Source organism: Lampris incognitus, chromosome 5 (genome assembly GCF_029633865.1).
Source record: "Lampris incognitus isolate fLamInc1 chromosome 5, fLamInc1.hap2, whole genome shotgun sequence".
Lineage (NCBI taxonomy): Eukaryota > Metazoa > Chordata > Actinopteri > Lampriformes > Lampridae > Lampris > Lampris incognitus.
This window is the reverse complement of record NC_079215.1, coordinates 44,195,860-44,208,455: the sequence shown is the minus strand read 5'-3', so window position 1 is coordinate 44,208,455 and position 12,596 is coordinate 44,195,860. Positions and strand designations below refer to the sequence as shown.

Genomic DNA, 12,596 nt, shown 5'->3' with positions numbered 1-12,596 from the left:
TTTTGTAGCTGTAGAAATATTTTGTTTATGTGTGAAAGTTTTGTGCACAAATATATAATTTGCACATGTTTAAAAAAATTGTGTAGCTGTAGAAATATTTTGTGTATGTGTAAGTAAAATTTTTGCAGGGATATTTTCAACAGAGAAAACAGACAAGGCTGAGACAGACACACACATTTCCTACCTTTGTGTGTGACACTGAAGTTACAAGCTACAAAATACAAGTATGAATTTTGACCCTGTTTTTACACCTGAAATGACTAGCCAATCAGCACGTTGCCCACTGACCATCCAATGGGACTCCCTAAAAATTTGGCATTTCACCCAGGGACGGTGCCTTACGTCCTATGTCATACACAATGTTGTGTGTCTGATGTGTTCTCGCCAGCTCACATTGGGTCATCATCCTTTTTTAGATAAGCTGGCAAAGCGTTAACCTAAAAAGTGGTTTATTAACATAATATTTGTCTTAACCCCAAGAGTAAACCCACAGGAGACCTCACACCTAATTGTAACTTAAAACAGATGATTTTTTTTTTGTGATCATTAATTTACTAAGATACACTTAGATTTTTGCTCCTTATACTGCTGATACACCTGCAATTGCGACTAGACTTCCCTACAGATTTTCAAATGACTTATCTGACTGTTAATAAATTCTCACATTGAACATAATAACATCATACTAGAAAATATATACACCTAAATAGCACTAAAACATATTGATATTTAGATGGACTAAATTATTTGGAACAACAAACATATTTCCAGATGGGGGGTTGGTATTCTGATATCAGTGTAGAATATTGCATCAAAAGTATCCCAACCCAAACAGGCATACAAGGCAGACTATGTATTTCCATGTACATAGGTATGAGACCAAATATACAAATTATAGTTAAACATGAATACTATATTGTCTTTGCCTTCATTCTTGACATGCATTAAATAAACTAATATATCGTATGCATGTATTATTCAGTCTAGTTTGCCTAATTTTCCAAGCTTTAGAAATAATACTAGCCTATATTTTGCCACTCAGTCCAACTTCTCATTTTCATCAAACCAAAATAATTCAAGATTTTTGTTCTGTATTCTTAAAAAGGTGCACACAGGTTCAAGTTCAAGTACTTTATTTGTCACATGCTCAGAAATACAATGTAAAACATGCAGTGAAATGAAGGGGGGTACTCCGTCTGTCAGTATGTGAAAAAAAAACATAGGCTTAGATAAAAGACAAAAGATGGCGCATTCTTAAGTCAAAATAAACAATAAAAAAAACCTAGCTGTCTCAAGTATGTGAAAGGTCGTATATGTTGAGAGTTATTATGGCCTTTGGATAGAAACTTCTCTTTAGTCTCTCTGTTTTGGCCCTAAGACTACAGAGGCGTCTACCAGACCCCAAAAGCCTGAACAGTCTGTTAGGTTGAGAAGTGTCGCTCATGATCTTCTTGGTTCTCGTCCTCACCCTTCTGGTGTAAGTGTCCTGCAGGATGGGGAGGGATGTTCTGGTGGTGCGTTCAGCTGAACGTACCGCTCTCTTCAGGTCAACTCGATCACGGGCAGAACAGTTTCCATACCAGGCTATCATATAAAGTAGCCTACAGTAAAATTAAGTGCAATTTATTTTCATCATCATCATCGACCGAGCTCCCTCTGGGTCCTCAGGTGGGCATAGAGGCTGATCCTGGAGCTGCATAATAGGAGGACGTGTGTGCGTGACAGCTTTTTACATGGAGTGGATGATGTGCCTGCAGCCACCACACGGTCCTTGGCAGGGGGTGGCCAGAGTCCAATGTCATGGAAAACCAAGATGATTGGAGACCACCCTCTGTTGCAGCCTTAATCCGCCTTCACTGCCATTGTTACCTGAAGACATCTTCTGCCACCTCCACCATTGAGATCTTTGTTGAATCTTTGTTGGATCGCACGTCCTCTAGAACCTCCCCCTTGACCTGTCTGCCTTGGGTGACCCTACCAGGAGCTTCTCCACCATGGCAAGGTGGCGATCCAGGAGAAGTTATTTTCATCATCTCTCATCTCTCAGGTCACAGACCAAATACACTCTACCTTCCTGAATTACTTACTTTTATTTCCAGGGGTAGGATACCGCTTCTCAGGTGGACATAGCATAGGGTTCCACACCAAAAGGTTTCTGTTGTATCTATTTATTGAATGTGTGTATTATTCAGTGTAGTTTGTCTTATGCCCCCCAAGACCCCCATATTCAACATCTGCCTTTATGAAGTTCACTTTGTGTGTGTGTGTGTGCGTGCATGCATGCACACCTGAGCCCAGTTGTGGGTGCAGCAGCCGAGAAGCCCCTGTGCCTCAGTCCCAGGGTGTCATGCCAGGAGCAGGAAGAGGACCCAAGTGCAGACAGTGGAGACAAACTGGGCTAGAACAAGGTTTTATTAAACAAGAACTTACAGACAGCAGGGAAGGCTCACAACAGGACGTGGCGCATCCGGCGACCAAGTGTCTCTGAGTATCTCTGGGAGACGATCCGATGAAGAGCCCGGGGAACATAGACATACATAGGAGAGCCAATCAGGGAGATTGGGCGCAGGTGCACAGGACAGGGCAAGAACAGACAAGCCAATCAGACTGGGGGGGGGATTGGGCGCAGGTACCACACAGCCAATTGGAGAAAGAGGAACAGGTGAGAATGAAGCCGGACAATCAGGAGCAATGAAGATCACTCAGGGTGCAGGTGAACCAAAACACCAATCAGGGGATGGGCGAGCCCCAATGACCCAGATCACACACTCATGACAGGACCCCCCCAAGGGATGGATTCCAGATGTCCCAAACAAACAGACCAAGAGCACCAAGCAGGGCGGCTGGGGAAGGGGGTCTTGGGGAGGGCTTTCGGGACCAAGTGGTCTGGGGGTGGATGAATGGGGCCAGGGATCTCAGGCAGATGGCCTAGTGCTGGACTGATGGATGGAACCGATCTGGAGGGCAACCAGGATGCAGGGCCAAAGGGCAGAGCAGCTCCGGTGGACGGGCAGGTGAATGACCCAGAGGCCAGTGACTCAGGCAGAACCGAGGCGGCGGGACGGCCGCTTGGGGGACAGACTTCAGAGGCAGCGGCACGGTCACTCGGGGACAGGCTGGTTGTCGGCAGGGGCACCCAACTGCTCAGGAACAGACTGCATGTCGGCAAAGGCGGCCGACAGCTTGGGAGGCGGCCGACAGCTCAGGAACAAACTGCACATTGGCAAAGGCAGCCGATGGCTCGGGAACAACAGACTGCGTGTCGGCAAAGGTGGCCGATAGTTCGGGAACAGACTGACTATTCTGGAACAGGGGGGCGTTGGGCAGCTGAGGCTCGGGGGCACTGGGCAGCTGAGACTGACAGGTCGGCTGAGGTGGCCGGCGGCACAGTAACTGGCGGAAGGTGTCGGCCGGTGTGGCTGGTAGATGGACAGGATGTCAGCCGGCTGCTGGGAGACATGGGGCTGGCGGAAACTACGGGGATCTTCCCCGGCCAGGCGTGTTCCCCTAGAGCAAGGTTTTATTAAACAAGACCTTACAGACAGCAGGTAAAGACAGCCGGGAAGGGTCACAACAGGACGTGGCGCATCCGGTGACCAAGTGTCTCTGTGAGTGTCTCTGAGACAATCCGATGGGAAGCCTGGGGAACCAGGGGGAATATATACATAGGGGAGCCTATGTATGTACAGTGCTGCTTGAAAGTATGTGAACCCCTTGAGCAGTTTAGATGTTTCTGTTGTTTTACCATGATTTTCTTATTTTATCATCACCAGTTTTTATGTATGAAATGTCAGATATATGTGTATCAATTGCATGTACTCGTTTAGTGGGACTTGTTTAAGTAGCCCAAAAACTACACGAAACATGGAATTAGTGTATGTGCAAAAGTAAGTGAACCCCCAGCTGCATTGGTTAAGTCAAGCAGGTAACAGACTGTGGTGAAACACATTTGGGTGCTTAATTAATCATTTAAGCAGACCATTGAAATGAGACATCCTTGGAAAAGGGTTTGGTCTGCACTAATTAAAAGAGAGAGGAAACCAACCAAACCACTGTGGTCCCATACAAATCAACAATGCCGAGAGCAAAGGAGATATCCGAGGACATGAAGAAGAGGGTAGTGACGGCCCATCAGTCTGGGGAGGGCTATAAGACCATCTCCAAAAGATTCCTGCTCCATCCATCCACTGTAAGACAAATAATTTACAAATGAGGGGCCTTCAACATGACAGCAACTCTGCCTAGAAGTGGACGCCCATCAAAACTATCACCCAGAAGCACCAGAAAAATAATAAATCAGGTAAAGGACAACCCACACATCACCTCTAGAGAGTTGCAGACCTCTCTGGTAGCATCTGGGACAAATGTGCATGCGTCTACAATCAGACGAAAATTGAATCGCCATGACATTCATGGGAGGGTTGCTAGAAGGAAGCCTCTGCTCTCAAAAAAGAACAAAGCTGCCCGTTTCAACTTTGCCAGAGAGCACTTGGAACAACCAGAGGCCTTCTGGAAGTCCATTCTCTGGACAGACGAGTCCCAAATAGAATTATTTGGTCATAATCAAAACCAACAAGTTTGGAGAAAAGCCAACCCTCCCAACAGTGAAGCATGGTGGTGGAAATGTGAAGGTCTGGGGCTGCTTTTCTGCTTCTGGACCTCGACGACTCCATATTATCCAAGGAACCATGAATTCTCCGGCATATCAACAAATTCTTGACCAGAATCTCCTGCCATCAGTCAGGGAGTTGAAGCTGGGATGAAAATGGATTATGCAACAAGACAATGACCCAAAGCATTCCAGCAAAACTACAAAGGAATGGCTTCAGAGAAAGAGGATTCGTACTCTGGATTGGCCTAGTCAAAGTCCGGACCTTAATCCAATTGGAATGTTGTGGCGAGACCTGAAGAAGTTGGTACATACCAGATGTCCCTCCAACCTCTCTCAACTGGCTGAGTTCTGCAAGGAGGAGTGGGCAAAAATCCCCATAAGCAGATGCGAGAGACTGGTTAGTGGTTACAGAACACGTTTGGTTGAAGTAATGGCCTCAAAAGGAGGAGCCACAAGCTACTAATACAAGGTTTCACATACTTTTACACATGTTAAATTTTCAGTTTTTGTGAAATAAACCACCTTTGTTGAATTAAATAATGAAAATATATCTCTTTTTGTGTGTGTGTCCATTATTTGGAAGGTGTGCTTTACAAATTGGGATTTGGATGTATGTGTAATAAACTTATTTTAATGTTTTTTACAAAAACAGTGACCATGTCTGGAGGGTTCACAAACTTTCAAGCAGCACTGTATATAGTGTTGTAGAACTGTTGTATAAAAGCAATATCACACTCGATGTTATGCTGTTATACTGAATATCAGCACTGCTGTGATTTGGTCATAGGTGATGTCACAGCTGTACTGATATTCAGTATAACAACACTCCCTCTTGTGTTTTTTTTTCTTTTATAGTTTTCACCCCTTTTCTCCCCAATTGTACTTGGCCAATTGCCCTATTCTTCCAATCCATCCCGGTTGCTGCTCCACCCCCTCTGCCAAGCCGGGGAGGGCTGCAGACTACCACATGCCTCCTCCGATAGATGTGGAGTCGCCAGCCACTTCTTTTCACCTGACAGTGGGGAGTTTCGCCAGGGGGACATAGCATGTGGGAGGATCACGCTATTCCCCCAAGTTACCCCTCACCCCTGAACAGGCACCCCGACCGACCAGAGGAGGCGCTAGTGCAGTGACCAGGACACATACCCACATCCGGCTTCCCACCCGCAGACACGGCCTATTGTGTCTGTTGGGATGTCCAACCAAACCGGAGGTAACACAGGGATTCGAACTGGCAATCCCCATGTTGGTAGGCAATGGAATAGACTGCTACGTTACCTCGACACCCCCGTGTTTTTGGGTTTTTTTAAACAATAAGTTAAATGTAAAAATAAAAAAAAGTGTTGAAATAAAGTGCTGGAACCTGTTGTACAGGCCATCAGCTCTGTCTCATAACATATGGAAACCTATGTGCCAGAGCTGAGCTGCAGTTGACTCTAGCCCAATTTAGCCCGTACACAGAACGATCAATAGCTCTCTGTCTGGTGTGGGTATTGATTAAAGGTCTCTCACTACAGCAATTCACTACTTGTACATGACTAAAGCCCTCTCGCTGTCTTCTCTAGGTTGATTCCCGCTCTAACTTTGAGTGGCAGAGACAGCTGCGCTATTACTGGGATCTGGACTTGGACAATTGTGTAGCCACCATGGCACTGTCCACATACGTCTATGGATACGAATACCTCGGTGCATGCCCTAGACTGGTCATCACACCGCTCACGGTAACACACACACACACACACACACACACACACACACACACACACACACACACACACAAAAGCACGTATGTACCTTTAATTCATAATTATGGTAGAGGTCTATGTAGATCTGCACCTGCAAGCTATTTTACCAAGACCATCTACCAGCCCACAATCGGCATTCTGTATTCCTTGCCAGTCACAGTCCACCATCGAGTCCTAATTGAAAAGTCCTATAAAAGATCCCTGTAAATGTTGCTTGAATGTGGCAAAGGTATGAGATCTGCTATGATTATGTTTACCAAATAGCCTACACAAGCTGCTATTTTATGCTCTTGGGCTGTTGTTTATATGTCCAAAAGCTGGCATATTCATGCATAGCGTTACTGAAATCGCGATGAGTGGGGACCCAGCTTTATGGGAAGGGGAGTATGAAGGGATTCTTTAGATACTTTGCCAGCTCTAGTCTCTATACTGTCAACCAGTCATGACTTGCAGCAGCACTCAAATAGTGAGATCATATTGATGACCACGTACTCATCTGCAGCCTTAGAAAAATAAAAACCATGCATTGCCAACTTTTGTTGGGGGTCTTATAGGGCCTGCAGGCTAGTTCTATAAGATGCATATAAGATGTATAAGAGAATGCAGACCTCTTATACATGGAGCAAAAGCATACCAGCTCAATATCATGGTCAGAGTGAATGTATGAGTAACATCACTGCAGAGATAAGGTTGTAAACCTTGACCTCGTAACAAGTTCAGTATTTCAGGAAGCAGAAATCAGAAACAATTTATTGTCATTTATATCATGTACTTACATACACAAAAGAAACAAAATTTTGTTTCACCCAGCCCACAGCAGTGTAACACAAAAGATAAAAACATATCCAAAATTTCCAAAAACGACACCACCAAAAACATATGAAAACAGAGAATAAAGGGGGTGGGGGAACCCACAAATAGTTAACAACACAGCTCATTCAGTGCAACACAGTCCAAAGATTCCACTGTCCAGAGAATGAAAGCCAGCCAGGATGACTGTCGGAACTGCCGATCTGCATGGGCTAGCAGTTAGCTTAGCCTGCCCTGCTTCCGCGTGCTGTCAGACCACCCTCGCTGCCTCCTCTTTGGGTGCAGTTCCAGGCAAGACTATGGTCCTTGGGGCCACCAGACGCAGCAGACCAGTCTCCCTCAGCCGATCCAAAGCTAGCTCTCCCAGCCAGGCACCTTCAACACACCTCCCACGCAGTCCATACGACGACACAAACACAGACGCAGACAAAAACATTGCACAGTCGACGTTAGGCAAGGCTGCCACCAGACTGCCTTGGTGTTTCCTTCCGGGCAGGACCACAGCCTGCTCATAGTTCATAGTCATTTTGTCCTGCATGAACAGATGCCAGACAAGAATGAATGCATAAACATAGACACACACACTCCCACACACAAACTCCTCTCTCCCCCCATCCATATATGCATCACTCTCCCTTGCTTTTTATTTGTCTCTTTACTTGCCTACCTGGCTGCTTGCCTGTGCAGGATCGTTGCTATTTGTGTCTGATGGGGGCTCTCCAGCTGGACCTCGGTGGGGCCCCAGCGGGGCCAGCTGGTACAGGCAAGACGGAGACAACCAAGGACCTGGCTAAGGCCCTGGCCATCCAGTGTGTGGTCTTCAACTGCTCTGATGGACTCGACTATAAGGTTTGGGGCTGTACACCTGTTTGCACTCTCCTTATGAGCTGTTTGTTTGGTCATTGGTTCAGTTTGTTTTATCCTACCTCTTTTATTCATTCACCATATGTGTTTTTGTGTGGCATTCATCCTTTCTTTATTCCCTCCTGACTTACTTTCATTCTTTCAGTATTCCTTCCTTTCATCCTTTTTTCTTCATTTTTCTTTTTCCTCTCCCTTCTCCAGTTCTTCTTCAGTTAATAAAGTACATTTTCTCCTGCTGCTATATCATTTGCTGTTTTACTCTAAAACTGTGCAAATCTCCAAGTCCACACTATGGTCATCCCTTATTCTGACAGCACTGGCAAGACATTGCCACTAGATGACGCTGCAGCAAAAGCAGTCAAATCAGACAGCTTCAGCAAGGCAAGGCATTATTAGAAATAGGAAATATTAAATAGTATTCAATAGTTGTTTGTTTAAAAGATGTCCCCTGGAGTCAAATTTGTCATTGCTTCATTGAAATCAGCCTCCTACAACTGGTTACTGCCACATTTTCCTGTCGTTTTTTTTTTTTTTTACTCATTAAACTCTATTGTATTTAACTCAAACATGGCTGAATCAGTTCATCCAGATGAACCCATGCCCATCGGTTCGTCCAGATGAACCGATTCAGATGAACCGATTCAACCGTCTGTGATTTTCTTACCTGGAATATTCTGCATGCATAAGAAAAAGATATTGTCTTTAACATTGCTTGTTAGAGGTTTTAAAACACTAGTATCAAGCCACTAGTATTTAATCAATTCGAGCTATCAGAAATAATAGATTGATTTAAGCATCGATCCTGGCTTGGCTGGGATCTTCCGAGATTACAATATGCCAAGGAATAACAGGCCACTGCCCAATTTTAGACCATTACATTTATTTGTCTTCATACCTGCTCAATAATCCAGGTAAGGAAATCACAGAAGGTTGAATCAGTTCATCTGGACACAATGTTTATTGACATACATTTCATCACTCATCTAAATGACCTCTTCACTCTCAACTGACCGCAGGTATCCCCACCCTCATAAACAATACAGTGGTATAACGACTGAAAACAATGATCGATTTCATTTGCAAATATGGGGGTGACCATTAACTAGAGTTTCAGTGGAAGAAGATGAAGAGGATGGCACAACATAGGAGAGCTAACACATCAGGCCAGGACTTCACGGTCTACACCCATCTACAAGCCAGTGGCGAATCTTTCAAGCAGATCCTTGCAGATCCTTGGTAAGTGGGAACACTGGTTAGAATGTGGAGTCAAAGAGGCCATCTATGTGAATGACCATCCCTGAACGGGGGGGCTAAGAGTACATCTGTCACCATCTGTGATTGCAAACATTCCCCAATCCTCTGCGAATAGTACACATGGCCATTGTAACTCTAGTTAATGGTTACAGTAATTTGCATATGAAACTGATCGTTGGTTTCAGTCGTTATGCCACTGTATTGTTTATGAGGGTGGGGATACCTGCGGTCAGTTGAGAGTGAAGAGGTCACTTAGATGAGTGATGAAACGGTTCTCTCAAACGTTGTATCCAGATGAACTGATTCAACTTTCTGTGATTAAATTTATTTATTGCAGCAAAACCAAAAAACTAAAAAAAATATCCCATACAAGCTTTATTAAACACCATGCATAGCTGAAAATAAAAATAAAAATCACAAGCCATGTAATCGAATTACTAATGTACTATGCTGAGATTGGATTTGTCTTGTTGCCACTGCAACATTCCACTGCCCCTCCATCCATTTCACCCCCCTCCATTGCCTTGGGTTCAGATCAGTGTAGTTGATTAAGTTTTTCTATCACATGTTTAATCTTACAGATTAACTCCCCCTCTCTTTCTCTTTCTCTTGTTTTCTCTCTCTCTCGCTGTAGCTCTCTCTCTCTCTCTCTCTCTCTCTCTCTCTCTCTCTCTCTCTCCCCCCCTATCTGATTAGTGTTGCTCTCTGCTGTAAATGGTGGAACCTCTTGACATTTAGAGTATAGACAGGACTCTGAGGAGACTGCTGTAGCAGAGTTAATGACAGGATTAGAATCACTTCAACCACTAAATCCAGTAAATGCTGAAAAATTCAATGAGCCAACATTTGCACAAGGGTGTATCAGAAACTTACATTTTTTATGGACATACATTGGGTCTGATGCAACAGGATTTGTCTTAAGTTTATCTTATATTTCTCTTAAATTAGTCCTTGCAGGGGTGTCCGGGTTGCGTGGTGGTCTATTCCATTGCCTACCAACACGGGGATCTCTGGTTTGAATCCCCATGTTACTTCCGGCTTGGTCGGGCTTCCCTACAGACACTATTGGCCGTGTCTGCGGGTGGGACGCTGGGTGTGGGTATGTGTCCTGGCCTCCTCTAGTCGGTCGGGGTGCCTGTTCAGTGGGGGGGGGGGCTGGTGGGAATAGCATTATCCTCTCATGTGCTACGTCCCCCTGGTGAAACTCAGGTGAAAAGAAGCACACCACATGTATTGGAGGAGGCATGTGGTAGTCTGCAGCCCTCCCCGGATCGGCAGAGGGGGTGGAGCAGCGACCGGGATGGCTCGGAAGAGTGGGGTAATTGACTGGGTACAACTGGGGAGAAAAATGGGGGGAAAAAATTAGTCCTTGCGAGCGTGCATTAGAGAAATCAACATTAAATTTGCAAAAAGTTCACCTGGATCTGTTTTCACACGCGTGCCTTTAATGTTGACTGCAACATGTTGATAAATTTGATTTGTTTGCAATTAGTATAGCTAACACTTCAAAAGGTCCATAAAAGGACAACAGATTTTGAGTGTCTTGTGAAAAAAAAAACTCAATTGGGAATCTGAACATGTCAGCAGGTATCTTCAAATCAAGACACTGTCATAGAAAGCATCTACAAAGAAATAGTTTTATATTGATTAGAAACCAAAGTACTGTGCGTCTGGGTGGCATGGTGGTCTATTCCATTGCCTACTAACACACGGGGATCTCGGTTTGAATCCCCATGTTACCTCCGGCTTGATCGGGTGTCCCTACAGGCGCAATTGGCTGTGTCTGCGGGTGGGAAGTCGGATGTGGGTATGTGTCCTGATTGCTGCACCAGCACCTCATCTGGTCGTGCTACATCCCCCGGTGAAACTCTTCACTATCAGGTGAAAAGAAGCAGCCAGTGATTTCACATGTATCAGAGGTGGCATGTGGTAGTCTGCAGCCCTCCACGGATCGGCAGAGGGGGTGGAGTAGCGACCGGGATGGCTCGGAAGAGTGGGATAATTGGCCGGGTGCAATTGGAGAGAAAAAGGGGGGGGGGTCAAAGTACTGCTATTAGAGTGGACAAAAAGTAAAACCTTCAACAGAGGGTCCGGAGCACTTGTGTGAGGTATATGGGTCTGCATCAATCTCACTAAGGGACATTCTTCTACATTTACTGTGCTTAGCCAATAAAGCGATTCTGTGTTCATAGTACCTCATGAATAGACACATGATAGATAGGCCGTGTTAATCGTTTCTGTGATTTCTTTTTTAATATCAGGCATTCAAACTTTTTTTTTTATATCCTCTCCCTCACATGAATCATATGTAATTCTAATGTTATTTAAACAAACATTCTTCTCTCTGCAGATGATGGGGCGCTTCTTCAGTGGTCTGGCCCAGTCAGGAGCTTGGTGTTGTTTTGATGAGTTTAACCGCATTGACATCGAAGTGTTGTCTGTCATTGCTCAGCAGCTCATCACAATACGAAACGCCAAAGCAGCTAAGGTAGGAACACGCTTACGTACATAAACTCTGTCTCTGTTCTCTCTCTCACACACACACACACACACACACACACTCACACACACACACAAACAAACACACACATAAACAAAACACCGTAAGTAATGACATATATAAGCAGTAAATCTTATCAGTAAGAAATAACACAACCTCCATATGCAAATGATATTGTTACTGTTGCATATAACTCTTTTTTGCACACAATTATTGTCAAAAGCTTGTGAGCTTCTTTTACTCTGCTGCTTATTGCTTATTTTGTTTGACTGTTAGTTTTGATTTAGGGTCATTTTGTTGCATTTTTCTATTGTATAAGGTTTTTTTTTTTTTACTTGAGAGCTTACCCCAAAGGGGGGGGGGAAAATCCATGTGGTTGGGCGTCCAGGTAGCGTGGTGGTCTATTCTATTGCCTACCAACATGGGGATCGCCGGTTCAAATCCCTGTGTTACCTCCGGCTTGGTCAGGCGTCTCTACAGACACAATTGGCCGTGTCTGCGGGTGGGGAGCCAGATGTGGGTATGTGTCCTGGTCGCTGCACTAGCACCTCCTCTGGTTGGTCGGGGCACCTGTTTAGGGGGGGGGGTAGCGTTGTCTTCCCACGTGCTACATCACCCTGGCAAAACTCCTCACTGTCAGGTGAAAAGAAGCGGCTGGCGACTCCGGTTCGGAACAGTGGGGTAATTGGATAGGTACAATTGGGGAGAAAAAGAGGGAAACGGCCAAAAAAAAAAATCCATGTGATAACATTTTCTGAGTCTGATTCTCATGTATTTTGTAGACGGATACAAATTTGCCTGACACCTATCG

General features: G+C 44.9%; 1 protein-coding gene across 1 annotated transcript in view; it reads left to right on the top strand.

Moving 5' to 3' along the window:
* dnah6 (dynein, axonemal, heavy chain 6) overlaps nucleotides 1–12,596 on the top strand; it is a 197,577-nt gene that overhangs the window by 38,281 nt on the left and 146,700 nt on the right. The window contains exons 27-29 of the mRNA XM_056280529.1: nucleotides 6,178–6,333; nucleotides 7,855–8,016; nucleotides 11,636–11,773. Of these exons, the coding sequence (XP_056136504.1) occupies nucleotides 6,178–6,333; nucleotides 7,855–8,016; nucleotides 11,636–11,773 (456 nt within the window). The remainder of the gene's footprint in view (nucleotides 1–6,177; nucleotides 6,334–7,854; nucleotides 8,017–11,635; nucleotides 11,774–12,596) is intronic.